Below are 25,487 nucleotides of genomic sequence, written 5' to 3' on the forward strand. Positions count from 1 at the left end.
ATGCAACTTTGATGGTGAGTAAGAAGGGAAATTCGTCAGTGTGGAGGTCCATATTTGCGTAACGTACGCAGACATGGAAAGGTCGCATGGGGGTGTTCATCGGTTTCATATCAAACATGGTCCACACGGCACACACCGCCACAACTCACCCTTCGTGCAGAGTCCAGAGCACGCATCTCCTTTTGGCGCACTATCGCTACCTAAAGGTATGCTCGTATACAGAATTTCGTCGCACGGTCTTCGGCGAACATAAAGATGTAATAACGATTAACGCCCTCCCTCCCTTTGCATGGCTCCTTTCTGTCTGAAAGTAGGTAGGTACTCTGAGTTTTATATGTATGTATCAATATAATGCAAGGGTACCTATAGTTTTCTATATACTCTACTATGAAGGCTTGAACGTCATGCTCAATTTATTGCTCTCCTTTAGACGTTACAACTTAGGTACTTTGGTAAGAATGTAGTATGTACCTTATTTCGGGCCCAAGTAAGACCAGTTGCTAAGAATTGCAAGCAGCGCCTTTTATTTATCTGTCAAATACCTACTACTAAGAATTATTGAAAGTTGTTCTGTTGACTCGGTCTCGGAGCACGGGTTCGTCCACTTGACTGTGATTTAGACGTGACAGTAAAACTTTGTTTGCTTTTTCTGCATGTATTTAAAAAATTTCGCTCTTAGCGCAATGTGTGGTATTTTTTGTAACCTTGGTGGGGGCGACGAAAGCGCCGCAATCGGCAATCAATCAATCCATCCCCGCGTTCGATGTCTCCCGAGCGACGAAGATTCTACGTCATTCGGCCAATCATGTTCCATAACCGCAGCCCAGCCCCCGCTGACCTTGAACGTGATTGGCCGGACGACGTAGAATCTTTGCCGTCCGAAAGACATCGAACGCGGGGCATATGTCTTATGAAGCGATGTTTAATGTCAAATGTTAGCCTAGTTCAAGATTCTTGGCCTAGGTTATCTTTGTTTTCTTATTGCTCGATTCCTGGCTCGAAACAGTAAAAGATAAATTTGTCCTTGAATCGGTGCAGCGGCGCAGAGTCAGAGTGGGCTCATGGCTTTTGTGACAGGAACCCGCCAGCTGAGGGTACATCATGCTGGATACTTGTATGTGCGTGATTACTACAAGGAGAGCTGTGACTCAACCTACTACAAGTGCTCGCTGGCATCACATTCTACAAGGAAGTGTCATGGCCGGGGTAAAGTACGGGGCGCAATTTATGTGAATGAGTTTGAGGTCACTCGAGAACACAACCATGAGGCTGATGTGCGTTATATGGAGAATGGGACGACCAGAACAGTCATGAAACAAATGGCAGAGATAAAAGAGGAGTCTGTGAACAAGATCATGGTGACCACTCAGCAGCAGCTGTCTCAGTCTAAGTCTGATGCCACCCAAGCTGAATCTGTCTTGCCGAGAACCTCTGACCGCATCCGTCACTCCAAGTCCAGGCAGCAGGTAACTGCCAACTTCTGCAGACTGGTGACTGCCAGGCTGACCTGGCAATGCCAAATGCCATGAAAAAGCATTTCTCGAGGTATTTCATGTATCTAAAATTGTATACTATTTGCATTGCTCTGCTGTTATGCCTTATGACAGCGAGCAGGTTTAGGGATATCAAATTGCTTAAAACAACTGATGACATATACCCAACTGATTTATTCATTCATGTATTCGGTTTTCCTTTATATAACCATTGCCTTTGAATGTGATTTTCAAATTGAGAGGCTGCTTTCCTTCATGCACCTGCTTATACACAGATGTTGCATGCTAAGTTGTTTGAGTAGAGTGAATTTACATTTCTACAGACCAAAGTTTCATTTTCAACTTCTTGTGCATGTTAAGAAACTCTATTTGTGGCCTTTTCAGTGTGATTTGTCTGCAAACACTGGCAATGATGCTGTCTGGCAGTCTGAGTGGCAGAGCTGGATGAATGCTGCAGAAGCTGATGTTCTGGATGTTTGCTGCAAGGTAGGTGTATCTTGGGTGTATCCAAGCAAAAGTTATGGAAGAAATCAGGGGCTATGCCACGGGGGGGGGGGTCACGGGGGTCCGACTCTGACCCCCCCCCCCAATAATTTACTGGGGGGAGGTTAAGTAATCTTGGGGGGGAGTACGGTACCCATAATATTCCAGATACCTATAAGCTTGTTTTCATGATAAAATGTCTAAATCATTCACAGCATGCATTTTGAATGTGTTGATAGTCGTATAGCTAAGGAATCGAATATCTAGAAATGTAGGGAACCCTTAGGGGCGTTCCACGACAAATCGACAAATAAAAAAATAAAATTGCACCCTCATATTTTATTTTTCGTTGAAAACTGGTGTAAGGGGTTGTGATGGGCGGGGAAGCCAGCTGTGGCAAGGATTTTTTTCTTCGAACAACGGTTTCCGAGATATAGCCTCGGGCAATTCCCGGAGGTTGCGCTGCAGCCCTATGTTTGGCGGCCTATAACTAAAAAACTATTGGTTTTCTACGATAAAAACTTAATATGGTTCAACTCACAATCAACCAGCAAACATTTTGGCTATCTCGGATTTTCAATTTTTGAAAATTTTGATCACGTGGCCTTTTGACCTATTTTTCGAAGAGTGACCTTGATATTTTCCCCACTGAAAGTTGCAATTTTGTCTGATGACGATTAAAGCCTTATCAATTGTCATTCATATGCGAAAATAAAAAAGTGGATATCGCTCTGCGTTGACCTCAGGCCAGGTCATTTTTATGACCTGTCCATTATTACGAGCGGGAGCGACAGCGAAATCTCGAGAATAAAGCAAGATAGCGACAAGCGGTAAACGGTGCAGGGTACACACGGATAAGGTCTATAATTTTTACTGAGGTCATTTTCAGGTCAGGTCAGAGATGACGTCACAGGAGCAAAAAGGAAGTCAAAATTGCGGCACTACATATATATGAAGTTTTTCTCGAATAACTTTCAAGGTATCCCAGCTAGGAACAAACTAATATCACCATCGTGATCCTCTCGTCGATCCGCATCGAAACATATGTATGTTGACCTTTCGACCTTTCGAGGTCAACATACATAGGTTTCGATGCGGATCGACGAGAGGATCACGATGGTGCGATTAGTTTGTTCCTAGCTGGGATACCTTGAAAGTTATTCGAGAAAAACTTCATATATGTAGTGCCGCAATTTTGACTTCCTTCTTGCTCCTGTGACGTCATCTTTGACCTGACCTGAAAATGACCTCAGTAAAAATTATAGACCTTATCCGTGTGTACCCTGCACCGTTTACCGCTTGTCGCTATCTTGCTTTATTCTCGAGATCTCGCTGTCGCTCCCGCTCGTCACGTGACCTAAGGTCAACTTTTGACCTTTCGACCTTTCGAGGTCAACATACATATGTTTCGATGCGGATCGACGAGAGGATCACGATGGTGCTATTAGTTTGTTCCTAGCTGGGATACCTTGAAAGTTATTCGAGAAACACTTCATATATATGTAGTGCCGCAATTTTGACTTCCTTTTTGCTCCTGTGACGTCATCTTTGACCTGACCTGAAAATGACCTCAGTAAAAATTATAGACCTTATCCGTTTGTACCCTGCACCGTTCACCGCTTGTCGCTATCCTGCTTTATTCTCGAGATCTCGCTGTCGCTCCCGCTCGTAATAATGGACAGGTCATAAAAATGACCTGACCTGAGGTCAACGCAGGGTGATATCCACTTTTTTTATTTTCGCATATGAATGACAATTGATAAGGCTTTAATCGTCATCAGACAAAATTGCAACTTTCAGTGGGGAAAATATCAAGGTCACTCTTCGAAAAATAGGTCAAAAGGTCACGTGATCAAAATTTTCAAAAATTGAAAATCCGAGATAGCCAAAATGTTTGTTGGTTGATTGTGAGTTAAACCAAAAAAAAGTTTTTATCGTAGAAAACCAATAGTTTTTGAGTTATAGGCCGCCAAACATAGGGCTGCAGCGCGACCTCCAGGAATTGCCCGAGGCTATATCTCGGAAACCGTTGTTCGAAGAAAAATCCTTGCCACAGCTGGCTTCCCCGCCCATCACAACCCATTAGACCAATTTTAAGCAAAAAATAAAATATCAGGGTGCAGGGCACTTGTCGATTTGTTGTGGAACGCCCCCTTATAATGTCGTGACACACGAAGTACTCTCCCCGGTCTACATGGGAGTGTTTCCACCATTCAGCGGCGTCACCACGGTTTCAGAACTTTTAAGCTCTAAGGACATTTTTTCCAGGGCAACGACACAAGCATTTGCCTGAGTCTGGTCGCCAATACCCACCTACACTCAAATCTGCGTTCCTCGTTGGATTTCGGCCACTTTAATTTAAAACCGAGGGAGAATAATTAATATTTATTTGAAAAAAAAAAACGAAGAAGTTACGCGGTTGTAGGCATATCTTCAGATTATGAAATGCGTGCTCACGTCCGTCTGCCTATGCATGTGACACCTTGGTACTTTCATAATACATTAACCCTCGCCGGCACAGGGGGGGGGGGGGTGACGCAACGCCCCCCCCCCCCCAAGGTTTTTCGCGAATAACTCGCGTAAAAAGCGGCCGATAGCGACGAAACTTCCAGTACCCTCGCATTGATCAATTTTACACCTACCCTGAAAATTTCATGACCCTGACCCGAATGACCTTTGACCTGTGACCTACTTTCCGAGACCATGTTTGGCCGGAATCGCGATTCGGCTTAGTGTCGACTCGCATTAGCCGCGCGTTTGCAAGCTTTTCGTAGTTTCAAACGCTCAAACATGTGATTTGCTGTTGCTCCCATGCATTAGGGTGGATGTCAAGGTCACCTGAAGGTCGGGTCAGGTCATTGACCTTTGGTGACCTCGGTTCACTTTTTCGAGTTTTACATGTTTTTAGGCTAGTTTTTGGAGCTGAATTCGAATTTAGCAGCCATTTGAACATTTACGAAGTAGTTTTGATGTCTTCGTAACATGTAACGAAGCTGTCAGAGGTGGTTGACACGTACAGTGGTCTCTCTCGCGGGTTTTAAGCGTAGGTTTTGCCTTTCTAGCTATATCTTTTCGTCTTCAGCTTTGAAGGTTTGAAGATGCCTGGATGTAGCCAGTCGAGTTCGTTTCAGCAATCATGCTGGGCACCTGCAGAATCGGCTCGGGTGTCTCCTCGGGTGACTGGGAGACAAACTCGACCAATTTCTCGGATGAGTGCCGGCCTCCTTGACCAATTTCTCGGATGAGTGCCGGCCTGCCGTATCCAGCTTTACGGCGACCACACACACGTGCCTGGAGGGTACCGTCACATCCGTAGGGAGGCACACCGCTCGGGGGCCTTTTTATTTACCGTGGCGATGTTGTCGCGACTGTACGCAAGGCAAAACACATGTGTTCAAACTCAGAGCTGAGCAAGTTGCGCCATTATCGTGTCCCGGGTTCTTTGCGTCTCCCCAGTAAAGGGAGCTCCAAATACTTCTAGGAGTAGGGACAGTCCCTAGTAGTTTTCGATTATTTCAAAACTTCTAGGGACAATGTCCCTAGTGTCCCTAGTGGTGGTGGTGACGCCCATGCCACCATTGTTGTCACTACTAGGAATGCGTTTAAGATCGTTAGGATTAGCTAGGTATGCTAGAATTTGGCTTTAGTGTTGTGGGGGATGGGGGGGGGGGGGTCAGCTTGCAGAACACAGACACTAGGTACCTACCTTAAGAGAGCTTCAAGTCGATATTAGAATCCTCTTTCCATGTGAGGTCATCCTAGAGTCTCAGGGGGGGGGGGAGGGGTCCAAGTCGGTCTTTCAGCGCCTCATACTAGCCTAAGCAGCCTCACAGTTCACAACATCCTGAAGTAATCTGCAATAATCCGCATAGGGCTTTGAATGCAGGTTCATAGAGGTAGGAGTGAACATCCACAAGTTACAACCCCAACAGGATCTTCATGACCTGACCTTTGTCTCTAGTCTCTAAGGACCCACTGCCTAGTGCAGAGTGCTATATGAGGACAGGGCTTCTTCAAATCCCTCCAACAACTGCTAAAGTCCTGCGCTTTCTAGAGTGCGCTATCTAGAGTCTACATAGATATATGAGGGCCTACGTAGGAATTCCCAAGCCTATGCCAGTCACTGGGAGCCCAATGCGTTATCTGATGGTAAACACCGCCCTTGGAGCGCGCAGCGGCAGCCTCCATTCCTCAAGAACGTTGACTTGAGAGGCCGCCATGTCGGTGTCAATGGGCTCCGCTCCTCGTTTTTTGATTCCTTATGCAATTTGAACTTGCCTGGATTTACAGTTTAAAGCATGCTTCTGCCAATAAAAATTGTTGTTTCTTTGCACTCTAGAAAAATGGCACAATTTTTCATCTATTTCGGGCGCTGCGGGGGGGGGGGGTGGACTCGCCCTGAATGCCACCCTGGATCCGCCAGTGAGGTTTTGGGTGGGACCCCCCCCCCCCAATCCCACGCGGCGGAGCCCCTGGAAGAAATGGGCAAGTTTATCGAGAAGGCTTCTCCATTCAGAATTGTGAAAAATTATCAATATGAATTTCTCCATTCAGAATTATAAAAAACTATTAATATGAATTTGTACTTTATTCTGACTTTCCAATCAACTTAACATATAGAAAGTTCAGCACTGGATGGTAGTTGCCATTCACTTCAAAACCTTAGAGTTTTTGGTACCTGTTGCTTGAACATATGCTTGAATATATCTCATGATTGACAGTCTGCTTCATAAGAGCTTTCTAAAAGTCGGCGCGCTCCTAACCCCCAACAAACAAACAAACAAACAAACAAACAAACAAACAAACAAACAAACAAACAAAGTCTTAACATGACCTCAAATGGCTTATTTGTGACTGACCTGTTTTGTGTTGAAGTGGTAGCCCTTAAAGAAGAGTTAGAAAACCATGCGATTATACTATTTCCCTTTCTTTGTGTCAAGTGTAAGGTCAGGTCATAGTGAAGGTCATGTCCAATGCAGCAATGTTTTGGTTTTCATGAGCAAGGTGATGATTATATTATGTACTGCTTTCTAAATGTTGATTGCTGGGCATCCCTCAGAAGTTTCATTGTCATTGTCCAATTCCACCATTTCCTTCCACTGTATTAAACTGAGCTGTATTTCACATTTTAAAAGATCTTTTTTTATAGAAACTCACTGATAAGTTGTGTGTCCTGATCTCCATGCTCGACTGTTCTCTTTCTGTGTTGTTTAGCTATGTGTAACCTCTGTCCTCCGTTCAGACTGTGACCGGTCAGCTGCACAAGTCCCGGCTCGGCTCGGGGGGCCGCGGACGCTGCATTCAGCGCCATGGCGAGTGGCTCACGCCCACCGAGTTCGAGGCGCTCAGCGGGCGGGCGCAGAGCAAGGACTGGCGGCGCAGCATACGGTGCGTTTCGGGGTGGATATTTGCTGTGGATATTTGTGTACCTGGGCTGGGGAAACCATGCTGAGGCAGAGCCTGAATGAAAACAATCACCAGCTTAGATAGATAGTTGCTAAATTTGCCCCGGGGTGGACTCGTGGCAGCGGAAGGTACGATGGGGCTCATTGGTCGCTACTTTTGGGTACCCCAATGACTAGTCCGACCAAACATTCAAAAGCTGAAACAGACTCTTCCCCCGCATTTAGGAAATCGCATGCGAGAGCCTATTCAAATACATTTTAATTCTGCCCGCATCAATCGCATACGGGAGGTGCGTGCGATTGATGCGAGCGTGCTTCCATGCATTTGATTAGGCATAGATAACAGTAGAACTGTCATCTATGGATTAGGCTCTCGCATGCGATTTCCTGACTGAGGAAAGAGTCTGTTTCGGGCTTAAAGTATTCTTTAGGGTTTAGTATTGTGCGAAGGTACTACAATAGTCAACTGTATAGTCAATAGTTAACTGTATAGAGCTGCAAGATCTGGGAAATATCAGGCTGCGTGGAAGAGCTTAGGGGGAGAGCTGATTTAGCTCGATGTTTCCTCAGCTGAACCCGCGTTAGGATAATGGCCCGATGATCGGCCCGATCGTAACAAATCGAGGGGGGGGGGGGGTACGTTGTTCTTACATTTTACGTTGCGTTCATAGAGCGTGAGCTTATAGAGGTGGAACACAGCGGATAACCATCGATAGCTCTTTTTAGGTCTTTCGTGAATGAAATGTTGTATTTGACATGTACGGTTTGGCTTTCAGAGGGCGAAACCGTCGCTACGACGTGTCTATCAAAAGTTGTCAGAAATCTGCCGGTGGCCCTTCATGACCTAGCATAACCTTAGTGATATAAGTTGGGGCCACGGGTGCTTTGTTGAATGCGGGAAGTTGGTGCCATTTAATGATTCTCTTCCATCGAGGCACAGGTGATGGAAGGCTTTCGAGTGAAATATATTTCATAAATACAAACATGGCGGAACATAGTGACGAACGTCTTACATACCACGACAATGATGGGTTCAAACACAATCAGGGAAGACTAATCATCGTAGGGATAAAACATTCCTAAGGGAAGGATGTCCATTCTGTATTTCTAGACCTATCTTACCGCCTGAAAGGCCGTTAGTATATGGTAAATTGAGCCGCATTTGGTACAGTGCGCTGTGTTAGCACGGCGTGGCGGCGTGCTGCTCAGACCCGAGTGTCTCATATCACCAATCATGTCGAGCTGAAGTCGTGCATCACCTTTGGCTCCGGTATGAACCCGCCCGTAATCTCGTGGGTCACGCCGGTCGGTGGCTTCGACGCGTTCAGATAGTAGCTCCAGTAACACATATTAAACAACACGAACATGATGGGGTACACGACGATGGACACCTTCTCGAACTTGATGGCTCGCTGCTCGAGTCTCTCGGAGACGTCGCCGCCGGGCGCGGGCGGTACCTGCAGCGGGCCGGACTCGGCGGCGCGCAGCTGCTGCGGGCTCACCAGGGCGCGCGTGGCAGGAGCCGACGGCTCGGCGAACGACACGCGCTTGCTGACCAGGTCACCCTGCACCGGTACATCGGCCATCGACGGGCCCGGCTCGGGCGCGTCGCAGTAGACGGAGGGCGTGGCGTCGGGCCCGTCGTCGGCGTCGGTGTCTCCCTCGGCGCCGAACAGGTCATCGAACACCTCTCGGTTCTCGACGAGCGCCACCGACACGGGCAACAGGAAGCTGGGGTTCTCCTGTTTGTACGACTGTGAAACGACAAACAGCAGCCGGATGTCCACCAGGCAGTCGACAATGGCCACAAACACAAACAGGAAGCAGCCCTGCATCCAGACGTCGATGCCGCGCAGGTACGAGGCGGACGGCGAGTGTTTGCTGATGATTGAGTTCAGCGCGGTGAGTGCCAGCAGCGTGGTGATGGTAAGGATGATCCGACCCTGGGCGTACGGGGGAGGGATGAAAAACGTCAGCCACGAGATGATGACGAACAGCACCGTGGGGAAGTAGATCTGCAGCAGGTAGAACGGCAGCTTGCGGCTGAATACCAGCATGAAGCCGATGCGGGCAAAGGATCCTGTGTCATACTTGACCTTGTTGATCTTAAGGACGACGACGTGCAGTGAAAACTGGTCGATTTTGTAATCACTCAGCAGGCCGATTGGGTTGTCTGGATCCCATATTAGGTCCTGTTCGGTGGTTCGGATACGCCAACTCTCCACATACATGGGACAATATTGAACGTCCAATGGGAAGTTTCTGAAGTTCATCTCGCAAGATAGCTTGAATTTCCCGAACATCGTGTAGCTGACGTTACCGAACTGATCGATGCGAAGAGCGTCAGAGTTTACCAGTACCTTTGAAATGTGCAGTTCTTCTACTCGATTCAAATATACGTCAGGAAACCAGATTGCCTTGGTAGCCTCTTCCGGTAGATAGCGCACTGGACCGTTGCTTAGCTTGTTCAAGTTGGGACAATCGTCAGTGAACTCGGGCGGTGGTTTTAGTCTGGTGTCTGTCCAAAACTGCTTCAGAGTTAGTAATAGCACGATGACTTCTTCATGTTCGTTGACATCCATGACCCGAAGTATGTCCACGATTATCCGAATAATGATAGGCTCTGCGTGCTTGTCAGGCGAAGAAGCCTCTATACTATCAGTTGGCAGTGGCTGGAATATTTTATTGTAGTCTGGACCAACGAGAGAACTTTGGGCACATTTCAAAGCATGCATTTCTTCTTCGAGAAGTGAGTGCGAATGTTCAGGCTCTTCAGTGGTTTGTAGAAGTGATGATCCATTTGTTGAAACTGTGATGTTTGGATCCTCCGCAGAGTGGCCAATGTTCACCAGGGCGAAGATAGTAATGCAAAGATAATCATACCTACAAATATTAATTCGCTTACACATGCTCTTCATTTTTATGTAAGGTTGTGTTTGCACTTTGATGGCCAGACAACTTAACGCTAGGACAGTGACGTAATGAACTTAGTGACAACGTATTTTTAAAGATTACTTAATGATACATTTATGGAGCATTTAGCGTGGGAAACACTTATAAGGTGCAGTAGGGTGGGAGATAAGCGCCAACGAGCTTGGACTGTGGGAAAGACACTTATGCACATGCACGGAACTCGTGAAGGGAAAAGCGAGAAAAGGCAAGGCCATATATAGTAGAAAAGGAAAGAAAGGAAATACTCGTTTTGTCTTGGTCAGAAAACAAGTTATCCAGCGCGTGCACGGTAGGCCAAGGGTCTATCATAATTGCGTATATTCAATAGAGTGAAGTGTTTCCTCGAGGTGTATCCAGTTTAGTGTTTGGAAGATGAAATTTGGATCACAGTTTGAGAGGAAAAAAACATTCAGGGCCAGCATTGCAAAACAATTTTTGGTCTTAAATCACCAAGTTAAAAATGACGCTAAAATATCATAATGCCGTGTAATCATGATGATGCCGTGTAATCATCAAATGTGGTTAACTGAAATGTAGGTACTGTTGAAATGAAATGGCATGCATGTCGTTATTATAATAGTACCGCAAGGTTCCAGCTTCTTGGTGCCCGTGCCCAATCGGCCCCATCCCCCCCTCCCTCAGCATGCATTAGCCGCTGTACAAACGCCATTAGTCAGTGGTCAATTCATGGCTAATAAGCCTCGCAATGCTAAATCCTCGCGATCCAGGCATTACTGTCTGATAGTCTTGTCATCATTTTGACCGTGAGTCGTATTGTATCCGTGAGTAATACCTCGCATCCCGTCGTCGTTCTAAGGCCCTGTGCGACTCTTTTATCTCAGGCGCTCTGCTGTTTTCTGACAGGTTCGAAGGTAGGAGCCTGCAGTCCGTGATTGACGCCGGTCTGCTGCTGCCACACGCCGCCAGCTGCGCGTGTGCCATCTGTTCCGACGACCCGGCCGTGGTAAATACGTCTCCGGGCATAGCTCTACATATACTACAAGTTGTTTGCAAACTGATCGGTAAACTTATGCTAGATAATGACTTAATTGTCAAGTGAAAACAAAACTCATGCAAAAAAAAATGTTATTACTTTCATTTATACCAGCTCTTCGTAGTTCATGCTCATCGACATATTTTTAATCGTTTTTAGATGAATGCCCAAGGGCTTATTTTCATCATGCGTACTGCGTAGTAAACAAATAATGCAAAATAGCGTCTTGTATGTACAAATGTAAGTCTTGTCACATAACTCTTATCTCCAGGTCTAGTTGAAGCCGTGTCTCTTTAAATGCCCCAGAGAGCTCAGAGAGCTTTAGATATCCGGAGGTCAATAAATGCCCCCGGAGATCTGATCATGTCTGCTCTGTGCCCCAGTCGGCTCCGGTGCGGCTGTTCACCCCCTATCGGAAGAGAAAGTTCCGCGCGGCACTCGGCTCCTCGTCACCGCCCCCAGCAGAGCCGACCTCCGGTGAGTCGTCAGAACATCTGCCGTCCCGCTAGTCATAGTCTTTGATTGAAGGCCCGCTGTTTCAATGCTCTCTTTCTTTTGGTTGGTATGGAAAGGAAGAGAGTTTGGGAAGGCATGACCATTAGGGCTGATTGATTCCCGCTATGCGATAATACCTGCTCCCGTGCACGATTTGCTGTTTGTTATGCTTTGTTTTTGTTATTTCGCTGGCTAAACCGTTGCGTTTCTTTCACCATCGTCATGAATTCTAGCTCAATCAAGTAGTTGGCAGATGACGTTTGTATCATGCTATAACCAAAACGCTGTTAAACATAACCACTCTCCGACATGCGTCTCCGTCTCAGACGCCGCTGGTGGACTGGACCTGCCTGACTCGGGCCCTGATGAGACGGAGCTAGCGGAAGAGATCAGCGCCCTGCCTCCTGACCGCATGTGGGAGAGACTGGAAGAGGTAGGCACACGGTACTCATAACTCAGATCAGCCGCAGCGCCCTGCCCCCTGACCGCATGTGGGACAGACTGGAAGAGGTAGGCACACGGTACAGGGGTACAACGGTACACGGTACTCAGATCAGCTCCCTGCCCCCTGACCGCATGTGGGACAAATTGGAGGAGGTGGGTACACGGTACAGGAGTACAGGGTACACGGTACTTAGATCAGCGCCCTGCCCCCTGACCGCATGTGGGACTGGGCGGAAGAGTTAGGTACATACATACACACGGTACATACACGCCCACGACTTTTGCCATTTATTATTTCTTCACGACTTATGATTACCACTTATGCTATTCTGCTGATCGTATCTCCGTACTGTGTTGACCAAGTGTGTCGCAGGCTCCTGACACTCACCCTGCGTCGACAGATGTCCTGGTCGGTGCTGCGCCAGGCTCTCACCCTGAAGCAGATTATCAGGACCTGTCGCGAGCGGCAGGCGTCCACTGCTACCTCCAACGCTGACGGAAGGTACGACGGAGATGGCCGGGCTGAGGATGGGGAGGTGGCAGACTGACATGTTGTGCTTGGGTGTACTGCGGCCTGTTAGTCGTCGTCTGCTCGCTCTAGGCTACTCCGACATTTTGATGATTTTCACTGTAAATATTACATAGATAATTATAAATATAACTATAAATGCCATATTTTGGGACAATGTATATTATCACCATATCAGTTATCAGGGCAGCAGCGGCTCGCTGTGCTGTGGTTTCTCTGTTACCGAACGTGGTTCGCTAGTCATTGTCGTATCTCTCTGTGTGTCTGACCGGGTCTATGTGTGTCGTGCAGTGGAGCTGCAGGCGAGGAGAGGAGCTCAGCACCCACCCCTTGCTGCGTCCAGCTGGCCAACGAACACACCATGGTGAGAACACGACTGCCGTCGTATCGGTTTGGCGCGATACTAAGGCGATACGGGGGGCATGCCAGCCTCTTCAACTGGAGTTTGATCATTCAACTGTATTTTTCCCATTTAAAGTTTCTGTTCTTTGACTCCTGTCAGTCTGTTGTCACGCAACAGTTGCGTCGTTTCACTGCTTTTTGTGTCAAGGCTAGTCTGTCTGTGCCTTTTTCCCTTCTAAGCGGCTGTTTTTCCTCCATGGCTCTACCTTCTCCCTGCTCGGCAGTTACGAACCTTCGATCTCCCCAATGTTCTATCCCTCTCCACTACATCAGATGCTAATCCCTTTCACGCGTTGTCTTACCGCTAACCCTCCCCCCCCCCCACACACACACACCACCTGACAGTCCCCTTTCCACCTATCCGCAGTGTTGCGATGATAACCGCTGGTGTTGAACTGTGCGCTTGATTGTCCCTCTGACTGTCCGCTCTGTCCTTCTACAGTGCTCCAACTGTAACCGTCCGCCGGAACTGGAGTGTGGCGCGTGCCACAGCGCCACCTACTGTTCCACGTTCTGCTGCCAGAAGGACTGGGAGAGCCACAGGGGCGGCTGCCACCCGGCTGAACCCGCCACCGCCACCGCCACCGCCACGGCCACCGCCACCGCCACCGCAGAGGAGAGCACCGCAGCACCGCCCACAGTCATGTACATAGTGGCTAACGGCACTGAGCACGTCGTCACCGTGTCTCAGACGTAGTGATTGAGGTGAGGACTCGGTGAGGAGTCGGGTAATGGATGAGGACTCCTGGACTCAGTGAGGGGTCAGTGGACTCTGTGAGGACTTAGTGAAAACTCAGTGAGAACTCTTGGACTCAGTGGAGTCAGCCAGGCGAGGGCTCAGTGAGGTTTGGATGGAGACTGACTGGCGTGGACCTAGTGAGCGCTCAATGAGAGCTAATTGAGGAGTGAGTGAGGTGTCCTTCTGAAGCTACAGTGTGCTTGGTGGACGGGGACCCTGCTACAGACAGAATGCTGTCAAAACTGAAGTTACTTTGTCATTGCATCACATTGAATACATTTCAGTTGGAGAAACTACGAGGCGCCGAACTAAAATTTGGTCAGCCAATCAACGGCTGGAGTGGGCGGGGCGATGACCATATCGACACCTTTTTTTTAAACCCCACATTTGCTCTCCCGTGAAGTTCAGACAAGTTGTTAAGAAATCTTCAAAAAAGGTACAGTCACTCGATTTTTCTCAAGTTTGTCTGTCTTTGCAGATCAAGCAATGCCAGAGCAAGCTTACGAACACACAAATTTGATCAGGATCGGACGATTGGACACTTCTTAAAAGAGCTCTTTCGTGCTTCCCGGAAATTCACCGGAGAACAGATGTGGGGTTTAAAAAAGGTGTCGATATATGGTCATAAAATCAGGAAATTTCATCTTTTCCATGCATCCTAGCATTCAAATGAAAAAAAAATGAGGCATAAAAATGTTTTTAACCACACAAGGCCTACACTCACTCGGTGCACGATGCACTGGCAGCTCTAAATCGCAGAGTTACAATACAAGGTCAAACAGTGATTGGCAAATATGGCAGATTGAAATAGACGTGCCAAAAAATGTAATCGGCACCGTGGTTTTAAAATGTCATATTTTTAGTATTTTGTATATGGTTTTTCCAATTGTGGTCAAATCATTATTTTAAAACATAGACCTCTACATACCCTGGGCCAATCCGTCCCAAATTTTAATACAGAGGTCACATCAACCCACCGATTCGGCATGCCAAATTTCACGTCGCTACGCGGCGCCGTTCCGGCGCATTAACCCGCGACCTGGTGGGGGGGGGGGGGCTATTTTTTGCCCCCCCTCCAGACTTTTCGATATACCTCCAGACCTTCCGGTAGACATTTGTAGTGAACTTGTTGTCCTGTCTTGTGATCATGATGTCTAGGTAGGGCAGTCGTCGATTTTCTTCGATCTCAGTAGTGACTTTGATGTTCTGGAAGGCATGCACCACTAACCAAGTACCGGCCTTCAACTCCTATACAGAGACGCGCTATCTGAGATCAGCCATCAGATCTGACTGCTTACGTGCCATCCGCTACTGCTCCTCCGTCAAAGACCGCCTGCAAGAACTTGATTTTATACGCAAGAAATTCCACCGACACGGCTACCCTCTCTCGTTCATCAACCCGATCCTAAGAAGAACAGAAAAGGACCTCCAGCTGAAGGCCAGGGCTCTGCCGTCGCCACCGAACCCCAGCCCGCTGCCTGCACCCGTCCGGCTCTCGGTTCCGTTCGCTGGTCCCTGCTTCTACCAACTGAAGCGAGAAGCCAACAAGATCGGCATTCAGCTCGTGTCGAAGCCGTCGCAGACCATCGGGACCCTCCTCTGTAGCCAAGCCAAGCACCGTCTACCCAAGCAGCAGGAGAGCAATGTCATCTACTGCATCGAGTGCTCCTGCCGGGTAGAAGGTGACCCGGTCGTCTACATCGGAGAAACGGACCGAGAACTTGGAACCAGAGTCCGCGAGCACCGAGAGAGCTGGGCTGGCTCGGTCCGCTCCAGAGCCAACGCTTCAGCGTTCAGCACGCACCGGGACTGCACGCCGGCCTTCGACGACGCCAAAATCCTGAACCGTGCCTGCCACCACCAGATGAGACTCCTTCTCGAATCGGCCTACATTCGTACCGTGGGACGGCGGGAAGCCGTCCTAGTGTCACCCAATGACGCGAATGTGAACCGCAACTCTGGTGCCCTGCTGCAAGACAGGTGGCTTCCCATTATTCGCCGTTTCTGCCGTTAAAAAGTTCATTTATAGAATTTATCATTTTGATATTTTATATCTTAGTCTAGTTTACTATTCGTGTTTTTGTAAAGCTTTATCTCTGCTTTAGGTACTGTTTGCACCTAATCTATGCAATTTTTTACATGTCATTAACTGTATTTTTACCTACCTGCCTATATTTTTGTATTAGATATTTTACTAGTGTGTTTTATACCCATTTTACAGGCTTTTTTTAGTAAGTGTGCATCCTGTTATTATTCACGTGTTTTCCCAGTGTTTGTATGTTTATTTCAAGACCAACTAGTTGCCTCAGAGACCCTCCTGTCCGACCCAAGGCCCTATATGTCCGACCCATATTTTGTTCGATCCGCACTGTACCTTCGATTCGATCTTAACATCCGATACGACTCTCGCTGACGAAGAATTGTAATACAATTCGAAAGCTCCGACCCAACGAACTCTTGTGGAGTAAGTCCGATTTCATTTTAATTCACAATTCATCTCCACATCATGTCTTTAAATCTACAACAAGTAGTTATTGCGATATGCTGTTGTGATGGTAAGGTTTTCCAGACTGACAAGATGTGCAGAGCCAGGGCCACGGTTTAATGTGGTTAGATAGGTCTGTCCATAGTGCGCCTTATTGCATTGTTTCTATTGAGAGAAGAAAAAAAACGTACAGGAGGCAGGAGCATCAACCCCCCCCCTTCACGTCGCCGTTCAAAGCCGCAATCAAAGTTAGGATTTTCTGCAAGGGCTATGGGGCAATTATGTTATGAGTTTCTGCCATGGCGACCACGTTGAAAACAGATAAAATCAAAATGTAGGAGCATCGAAGCATATCAGCCACTAAATGAGAAAAGCTCACATTAGCGGGATCCATGTAAATAGACTTTTTTATTATTACGAGCAATACATTCCTGTTTATTACTACCTTGTAAGTTGTAACAAGACATTACACGCCATACCCATGAGCATTCACTCATTGGCACGAAGGCTTACGTCGCTTGAATTTATCATTGATCAACTCGGCAGTCAGCAGTCAAACGATATAAAAGTTTGCGCATGAGCATAGGCGGCACACATTTAGAGTTCGCTTCATCGGCATCAGCGTAAGTACGCACAATGTAGTATGTACATACATCTGCCCAACATCTGCCCACGGAGATGGCCCACGCTGGAGGCGACATCTAGCGGTCGAAGTAACAGAGCGTTGCGGTACAGCATGTTGCAGGCGTCCGATTGCAGAGCCATCTAGGGACTGGAATGGAAATTACCGAGCTCAGCGGCACAGCATGTTCCAGGCGTTGCCTCTAGCGGCATCTGTTGATTGGTAGGGATACTAAAGCACCTGATTAGCAATTCGCTGAACTTGACATGCCCCTGGTATATTTCTACGGCAATATAACCTGGAAGCTAACTTAATTACTGTACACCGTTCCGTGCTTCTATCCTCAGGATACTGAAATCCTTCTCCTCCACGCCGCAACCCCCCTCCGGGCTGGACAGGCAGTTTTAACTCATGCGGGCTGCTCCCTTGGAGCGGCACCGCTGCTCCCGAGGAAGCGCACCCCGTAGCCGGGTGCAGTGAGTGCCTTGGGGCTGGGTGGCCTGTCCTCTAGGGTGCCTGCCCAGACCAATGTCTCCCCCTATATCCTATCATCCTCCCGGCTCTGAAATGGTCTCATTGGACCGAAAGGGCCTAACCCAACAAAACAAACAAACAAAAATTACTGTAACATGCATGATGGTCACCTCTAATTCGAAAAAAAATAATCAAATATTGATATTGAAGACACGCTAGTCAGCCGTGAGACATGTTTCTCGCGGGCGATGTGGTCACGAAGTGTACGCCTGACGTTGCCATCAACACACTCCATTCAGCCTTTACGAGTTCTTTATCGTATGCAAAAGAGCACAACACTAGGCGTGTGTGAAACGGGCCATCTGTTACAATGAATGGACAATTACTGCACGTGGTCCGCGGTGCCACAATAGCGGTCATCACATGTCACTGGCCGAGTGCAGCGGCGGCCAACGAGTGCCTGAGTACGCGCCGTTCGCTCACGCAGGCCGTACCGCCCACCAATTACGCCAACTGAATGTACTCGCGGAGGCCACCTCCCATTCAGCGCTCGGACAATACGCTGTCGTCTCGACTCGCCGCACGCACTCCTCGGCACGTGTGGCCTCCCACGGCCCCGGGCACCTCTCGCTGAGCCAAAGGCCGCGCCGCTCAGTGGGGCCGTGACCGGCGCCGACCCAGCTGTCACCCTGGAGCCGGACCGACAGCCTGTCGCACGGCGTCGACAGCTGCAGTCGCCGACGGCAGGCGACCGCTGGCAGCCGCCGCTATTTGGAGAGACACTGAGCGCCGGTGCTGACGGCCGTCGGTCGGGCGATAGGTAACGGACACGACGGAGGCGAAACGACGCCAAAAACTCCGTCAAGCACCTCGCCGGAAGATATCAATCAGAGACAACCAGCCAGTCAGCTATCAGCCTTACGGTCTTCTGTTTCGGGTTCAACTGTCTTCGTTCGCTACCGTTGGCAGCAACAGCTTTGGATAAGTTATTCGTGCACTTAATAATTTAATCGTTGAAATCACACCAAACCGAAATGAAACAGCATTAGCATACCGTTTCTGAGCCGGTTTCTCCGCTCCGTCCACCCGAGTACCGCACCATGGAAGACTCTAGCAGCGCCCTACGCACCGTGTTCTACGCCTGCATGCTGACCGTGTGTGCCATTGTCTGCGTAGTGCAGTGCGTCAACCAGCTCAAGCTCTACTGGAGCGAGCCGGCCGCGATGACCGTCACCATCCAGCAGGACGTCATGTTCCCCGCCTTCACCGTGTGCTCATCGCGAGAGTTCAGCCGCCGGAGGGTGGAAGAACTCGGTCTGCTCAACCGGCGCGGAACGGATGTCGACTGGAAAAAGTTTCCGTCTAACGCCAGCGTGGAGACCTTCTGGCGAGAGGCCGGCACGCAGCGCCAGGAGCTGATCGCGAGCTGCAACCGCGGCGCCTGCTCCGGAGACGCCAGCGGCGAGGCGCCCGCCGGCCGGTGGACGCCGCTGATGGCCAGAAACGGCATGTGCTACACCTTCGTGGCCAACCAGACGTTGGTGATGAAGAACGAGGAAAAGCTAGACATCACCTTCTATCTCTACACCAGAGATTACTTCAACAAAAAGGACAAGTACTTTGTGGACGTGTACTTCCACGGCAGTGAGCCTCCGATCGTGCAGGCTCGCTACTTCAACACGCCCAACCACCCGAAGGTGAAGGTGCAGGCGGGAGACATCACCACCGCAGAGGTTACCGGAAAGGTGGCCGTCTTCAAGTCGCTCACAAGGCGCTACTGCGATACGAGCAAAGGGTGAGTGGAGTATTTTGTCGGGAGGGAAACCGCGATGCCCATGAAAGAAAAATTGTAAGTGATACAGATATGATATGATCTGATGAGGCGAGTACCCATATGTTGTCTAGCATAACGTACCATTTCATGAAATGTTAGGAGCTGATGGAGCATGATATTTGTTCAAATCTTATGACTGCTACATGGTAAATTGAAAGAACTCTCTTATATAATCTCGAGCATCGCTCGCGCCGGTTTCAGATACACTCAGGACAAATGTTACGAGAAGTGCATGTGGGCGCACGAGTCCCAACTGATCGGCTGTCGCGCCCCGTGGATGGTCGGCCTGGCCCATCCTCTGCCGCTCTGTAACACCAGCAAGCAGTTTTACAAGATGCAGAGTCCTCCGGCTATCCCCCGCGGCTCGGTCTCCTGCCCGCACTGCCCGCCGTCCTGCAGTCACGAACGCTACTCCGTACAGGTGAGCTCGGAGTCAAAAAGCGGCCGGGCGGTGCCGGGTTCCGGGTTCAATTACCGGTTCCACCCGTTCCGCGGGCGTCGTCCCCGGCTGCGTTACCAGATGTGGGGTAGACTCCCTCTTCAGCCGTAGCCCGGGGGTGGGGTCGAGGACGAGGAGAAGCAGGTGTTCTCTCCTGTAATTGGGACATGAGCCCGTTGGAGAGAGATTCAACTAAATAAAAAAAAGATCAGCCGGTGGGACATTTGGGCTCCCAGATCTGATACTGTTCCATGTAAGTCACAAATGCTCAGCAAACAGCTTCGTCTAGCTCTCTGTAGCCGGAACCGCAAGTTGTTTGGAATAGACAAACATTATTCATTAAAATTGTGTTTTTCTCTTGAAAATAATAAAGCTCTTTGTACTGCGGCAATGTTTGTGGCTACTCCTATTTCTGAGCTCTACCTAAATCATAGTGCAAAGTTTCGTCACTGATCACTGATCGTCACTTCGTCACTGATTCGTCACTGATTACGGAGCGAGCGAAGCGAGCGTAGTCTTTCCTTAGATTAAAGGGACCCTCCCACCTTAACATTAGTTTTGAGTTGAGATAGCCAAGTTTGCGGCCAGGCTCAGAAACCACCATTTATCCTGGTCGCAACCCCCGCAGCTTTATGGTGTTCAAGAAATTTCTTCCCTTTACTTGCAGGGTGGGACCAGCGTGGTCCCTATCTCTTAACCATTACGGGAGTCTGATGACGTCATCAGGCTTTCGAACGTCCGTTAAATGTTTGACTAAAACGTTTTGTAGCACGCGGTGGTATATGCTGCTTTGCGTGCAACAAATGCCGCACTTTCAAATAAAGTCGCTAGGAACAGCGGAGATCCCAAAAAGTAAACAAAAGTAAAAGTCTAATATCTTGAAAACCGGTGAATATTTTTCGATGAAATTTGGTAGATATTCGTTTTTGCTCTCTCTGAACCGAGCGACATCACTTTCATGCCAATTCATTAACTTTTTTGAAGGTGGGAGGGTCCCTTTAACGGAAATTTCTGAGTATGAGCGGCCGGCCGGCCGGCCGGCCGTGGTCACGCTTTTGCGAGGTTTATATCTCAGCAACCACTTGACCGATTTACACGCGGTAATTTTTGTAGGGTAGCTTCATTCCTTCTACCAAGTATTGGACTATTCCTGATGCATGTGGGTGACCCCTTATGCACGTGCCACGTGCAAAACGAAGAGGTGTCCGTTTTGTAATTGTTGCAATATCTCGGTAACTACTTGGCCGATTGCGCTGAAAGTTGGCATGTTGGTAGGCAGTGCACCCACTAGGCACTGCCTATACATGTGCCAGAGTTGGGGTGCTGCTGCACGTGCGCACGTGCAGGGGTCGTTTCCAGATCTCGGGAACGGCTGGACCGATTGCGCTCAAATTTGGTACACGGTTAGGGACCGGTTAGTAGGGTGCCGTGCACAAGTCAGTTGGGACCCATTTTGCACGTGCGCACGTGCAGGGTGCCGCTTCCAGATCTCGAGAACGGCTGGGCCGATTGTGCCCAAATTTGGCACATCGCTAAAGACCAGTTAGTAGGGTGCCGTGCACAAGTCAGTTGGAGGTACCCCCTCGCAATTTCGCACGTGCAAGGCCCACCCTCTCGCTCGCTCCGTTAGTCGCCCCAAAAGGCGTTATACTGGTTATTACGGAGCGAGCGAAGCGAGCGGAGTCTCATACTGAATTAAGGGAAAATCCTGAGTATGAGCGGCCGGCCGGCCGGCCGGCCGTGGGGACGCTCTTCAAAAGCTAATATCTTAGGAACGGGACATCCGATTGACAAGCGGTCTTCTTTACTGAATGTCACTTGGACGTAAAAGTTCTGTGGTGTGATGGCCACCATGCGTTCTTGCCAACCACCGCACGTGGCGCGTGGTAAAGTTGGACATTTTTTAAGAACCCCCAAAATTGCAACCTCAATAACGGCACAACGGCTGGGCCGATTGAATTGAAACTCGGTACACAGTTAGGTCTCCATCAGATAATTCATCTGCATGTGTTAAGGTTGGGGTGCTGCTGCACGTGCGCACGTGCAGGGGTCGTTTCCAGATCTCGAGAACGGCTGGACCGATGGCGCTCAAATTTGGTACACGGTTAGGGACCAGTTAGTATGGTGCCGTGCACAAGTCAGTTGGGACCCATTTTGCACGTGCGCACGTGCAGGGTGCCGCTTCCAGATCTCGAGAACGGCTGGGCCGATTGTGCTCAAATTTGGCACATCGCTAGAAACCGGTTAGTAGGGTGCCGTGCACAAGTCAGTTGGAGGTACCCCCTCGAAATTTCGCACGTGCAAGGCCCACCCTCTCGCTCGCTCCGTTAGTCGCCCCATAAGGCGTTATACTGGTCAGTATTCGACCTCCACCCGCCCCCCGACCGTTCTCCCTCAGGTGACGACCACAATGAACGCCGCTGGCATGGCTCGCTCGGGCATTGCCAAGCTGATGGCGGTGTGGCCGTACCAGCAGGAACTCTCCACCGAGGAAAAGACCTACGGCCTCAGCGGCCTCATCTCGGACGTGGGCGGCAACATGAGCCTGCTGCTCGGCGTCTCCGTCATCAGCATCGCCCAGTTGATGGAGATGATGCTGCGTGGTGTACGCTCCTGGCTGCACGGCCGTCTGAAGCACGCCCGCGCCCGGACCCGCGGCGTGGCGCCCTCCGCCCTCCCCACCCCGGTCGATCATTACATCTACACACCGCCGAGCAAGAACGTGACGCTGCCGTCAGCGGATATTGCCGGCGCTGCTGGCACGCCGCCGCCTGCGCAGTATCAGTCACCGCCGGCGTCCATGAAGGAGACGGGTATGCCGCGGGTGGTGAGCGGCAGGCTCCGGCCGCCCTGGTCCGCCCACACCCGACCGGTCACTGCACTCCGGAGCATGCTGGAGTGATGGTGAGAAGTTGTAGTGAGCTGGCCTCTTTGTAATTGTGGCCCCGTAGTGTGCATGCAAAGCGGCGGGTCCGCTCGTAATAGGTGTGCGATAAACATAGACGTAGAGGAAGATGCCAAAATGTTACAGATGAAGGTTCAAAGTGCGCAGATAATTATCGGTTCTATTGTATAGGATGGATAGATAGACGAATGTAACGTTCAACGTCAAATAGCCTGTTATAAGAATTAGAGGTTAACGGTTAAGTAACATAAATGGATAAGGTAAAGCATCAGAGCTACATAAGAGATATGGAAAACGGCAGTAATTTTGAGAACAGGTTATCTGGAGAATATTGATGCCTTGCGTCTTTAATTGATTTCACCATTTCCCCCGGTCCTCTGTGCTACCTTTATCAGCTGTGTGAGAGTGTCACGGTCAAACAGTTCTAAAACAAAGCCAGCCAAAAACAGGTGAAAGAGACGCAGCCGCGAGGTCCTTTCAGTCCTTAGACAAAGCTATTCTTTATCTGTCTCGGCGTTTTTATTCAGCCCCACCTTCCTTGTTGGTTTGAAATGTTTACACGTGTTGATTTATCCCGACTGCAGTTTTCCTATCTAAGGTCACGCCAAATGTGGCCCGAGATAGCCTCCCGTGTCTGAGCAGCCACTGCAAGGCTCTTTTCCTCTGAATCCGCAGCTATCTGGTCGAGCTACCCCCGGCAACAGAGTCTCCCTGGGGTCTGGGCTCGCTGAATTCACACCTGCCCGGGGTATCACGGCGGGCGCGGCTGATCCTTCGGGACGGGGGCCGTGACGTCACCAGTCTATTCCCCGCTCGCGGCGGCCGATGACGACAGTCCGGCTCGGTCGGGCCCTGTGAGTCAGGCGGCAGAGAGCTCCGGCCTCAGGGACTGGCGCGGTTCCGGCGCCGACTCCGGCCTCAGGGACCGACCGGTTCCGGCGGCGGTTGCCTGTCCCTTGAAGGCGCCTTGTATAGCTTCGCTGCAGGCGAACGTGTGCAGCGTGGTGGGGCGTCGTGGCAAAAGCATAAGTAGCAGCGGTAGCAGATGTAGCAGACGTAGCAGATGTAGCAACAACAGCAGGCAGCAGTAACATCCGTAGTGCAGCAGCAGGAGCCGCAGCATCAGTCGTAGCAGCAGAGGTTGCATTAGCACCGGCAGTCGGCCCAGCCGGGTGCGTTGAGCCGTCGCCTCCGCTGCCGGTTTGTTTATGGCTAGACGATTGATTGGTGGTGTGACTGGAGACGGTCCACAGCATAGATCGAACACCCTGCACTCGGAGCACTGAGTGAACGGCTTGGACAGGCGACAATACATTAGCCGAGTTCGCTAGATGTTTATGTTTGTTTTGCATGGCGTGAAATCTTGCTTGATCATTCACCATGTCTGCTAGGCGCTAGCTCATGAGCGATGAATAACCATAAAAATAAAGTTGAAATCCCATGATTATATTGAAAATTATCACATGTAGAAGCGATCCGCTTAACTGTTAAGTTGTAGCGGAGCGATGCGATATGTTCACGACACGGCGGACCTCGTCTGGACTCTAGGCGTCACTGGGGACTAGATCATGACTCTATCTCTGGGTCCATGACTCTAGGTCCATGACTCTAGATTGTCGTCATCCTGGCCGGTCGGTCGGAATAAACACGGCACCATTAACTCGGTCCCCGGCTGACCACGCCGATCAGTCGTCCCGTCATGTTACGTCGCGCCGACCTGTCATCAGCTGTGTAAACTTTCCGTCAGTTGTCGCCGATCCGTGGTAATCCATTGGTCCTTATGGGCTCGCTGAACAAACTTATAGACAGTAGGCAGTAGGGGCCAATCCATCAATTGACGTGAACGCCCGGAACGGGCTATTCTAGGCGCAGCATTTCCCCTTGATAATTTTTTTTTCCTCAACTGAAACAGATTCTTGGAATGGATATTGATATTTGAACAAACAAGAAATGCAAACGACAAACAAGTCATACCATTTTGAGCCGTAAATTGCTCCGACAATTATTTATCAAACTTATGAAAGTACTGAAAATCGGGAAACTACCGCACCCCGTTACCAGCCAGTGTTTCTGGGAGCCGAGCCGATGATGTCATGTCTCGGCGCTGGCTGGGCGGCCCGGGCGCGGCTGCGCCCGGACGCCGGGGTGCTGGCCGGCGGCCAGGTCACCTCGCGGGGACAGCACCGCCGCCACTGGGCACCCTGTATATTTGTCGGCTGGGAGGGAGGCATAAACAAGCACGACGCTGGTCGGAGAGGTCGCCTCCGGTACCGCCGGCCTGCAGCGGGACAGCGCGGGTGGCGTCAAACGGTGGGGAGGAGGGTCAGATGACGGTCTGACCGGGCCTGGAGGGTCGGGCTGGGTCGGGCCGCACCTCAGATGGGACCGCATCAGTCACCCGCTGCAGGCGAATACAACAGTCGACATGTGCACTGAACACTGTGCAGTGTGCACGCCGGCGCACATACAACCGCGTGCACCGTACTGCGTGCACCGGCTTTGGTGTGTTGAGCGAAATGTCACGTTTGTTTAATTGGCAAATGTAAGGTGACGATTTTTATGCGCTAATTTGTTTGTATGGAGCTGTTGTTAATTGTGGATTCGGTCTGGACTCTGGAGCCTGCGCGACAACTGCAAATCTCAACTTAAAAATAACTTCTTTGGTCGTCGGTCTCTTTTTTTAGACAAATTAATTGTCTATGTTTTGGAAGACAAAATAAAAGTGAAACACCGCTGCAATCCGAAGTGCCTTTGCCTCGGAATGGCGCCTGGCGGTTACTGATCAACAAACC

General features: G+C 49.7%; 3 protein-coding genes across 4 annotated transcripts; 2 read left to right on the forward strand and 1 right to left on the reverse strand.

Moving 5' to 3' along the window:
* Positions 1–754: 754 nt before the first annotated feature.
* LOC122378586 (deformed epidermal autoregulatory factor 1 homolog) lies at positions 755–14,232 on the forward strand. Of its 2 annotated transcripts, XM_043359823.1 has the most exons (10): positions 755–765; positions 940–1,466; positions 1,878–1,979; positions 7,219–7,364; positions 11,198–11,297; positions 11,711–11,804; positions 12,149–12,255; positions 12,668–12,768; positions 13,087–13,159; positions 13,640–14,232. In XM_043359823.1, the coding sequence occupies exons 2-10, from the start codon at positions 1,062–1,064 to the stop codon at positions 13,892–13,894; spliced, it is 1,383 nt and encodes a 460-aa protein (XP_043215758.1). In that variant the 5' UTR covers positions 755–765; positions 940–1,061; the 3' UTR covers positions 13,895–14,232. The 2 variants fall into 2 exon arrangements, with proteins under 2 accessions (XP_043215758.1, XP_043215757.1); XM_043359822.1 differs by lacking the exon at positions 755–765 and having other exon boundaries at positions 774–1,466.
* On the reverse strand, positions 8,326–10,566 carry LOC122378588 (glutamate-gated chloride channel-like). Its single transcript, XM_043359824.1, has one exon. It carries the CDS (start codon positions 10,297–10,299, stop codon positions 8,614–8,616), a length of 1,686 nt encoding a protein of 561 aa, XP_043215759.1. The 5' UTR covers positions 10,300–10,566; the 3' UTR covers positions 8,326–8,613.
* A 3,963-nt stretch (positions 14,233–18,195) lies between the features above and the next one.
* On the forward strand, positions 18,196–24,443 carry LOC122378589. Its single transcript, XM_043359825.1, has 3 exons — positions 18,196–19,312; positions 19,553–19,772; positions 22,189–24,443. Exons 1-3 carry the CDS (start codon positions 18,618–18,620, stop codon positions 22,690–22,692), a joined length of 1,419 nt encoding a protein of 472 aa, XP_043215760.1. The 5' UTR covers positions 18,196–18,617; the 3' UTR covers positions 22,693–24,443.
* The last annotated feature ends 1,044 nt before the right edge of the window (positions 24,444–25,487 follow it).

The sequence above is a fragment of the Amphibalanus amphitrite genome, unplaced genomic scaffold (genome assembly GCF_019059575.1).
Source record: "Amphibalanus amphitrite isolate SeventyFive unplaced genomic scaffold, NRLGWU_Aamphi_draft 000062F_arrow, whole genome shotgun sequence".
NCBI lineage: Eukaryota > Metazoa > Arthropoda > Thecostraca > Balanomorpha > Balanidae > Amphibalanus > Amphibalanus amphitrite.

What these genes read in the sequence shown, in the direction of transcription:
- LOC122378586 (XM_043359823.1), top strand. Translation starts at nt 1,062, where the DNA reads ATGGCTTTTGTGACAGGAACCCGCCAGCTGAGGGTACATCATGCTGGA. An exon ending in TTCTGGATGTTTGCTGCAAG is followed by an intron (nt 1,980 to 7,218) that starts GTAGGTGTATCT and finishes TCCTCCGTTCAG; the next exon opens with ACTGTGACCGGTCAGCTGCA. An exon ending in TGTGGGAGAGACTGGAAGAG is followed by an intron (nt 12,256 to 12,667) that starts GTAGGCACACGG and finishes CTGCGTCGACAG; the next exon opens with ATGTCCTGGTCGGTGCTGCG.
- LOC122378588 (XM_043359824.1), bottom strand. Translation starts at nt 10,299, where the DNA reads ATGAAGAGCATGTGTAAGCGAATTAATATTTGTAGGTATGATTATCTT.
- LOC122378589 (XM_043359825.1), top strand. Translation starts at nt 18,618, where the DNA reads ATGGAAGACTCTAGCAGCGCCCTACGCACCGTGTTCTACGCCTGCATG. An exon ending in TACTGCGATACGAGCAAAGG is followed by an intron (nt 19,313 to 19,552) that starts GTGAGTGGAGTA and finishes CGCCGGTTTCAG; the next exon opens with ATACACTCAGGACAAATGTT. An exon ending in ACGAACGCTACTCCGTACAG is followed by an intron (nt 19,773 to 22,188) that starts GTGAGCTCGGAG and finishes GTTCTCCCTCAG; the next exon opens with GTGACGACCACAATGAACGC.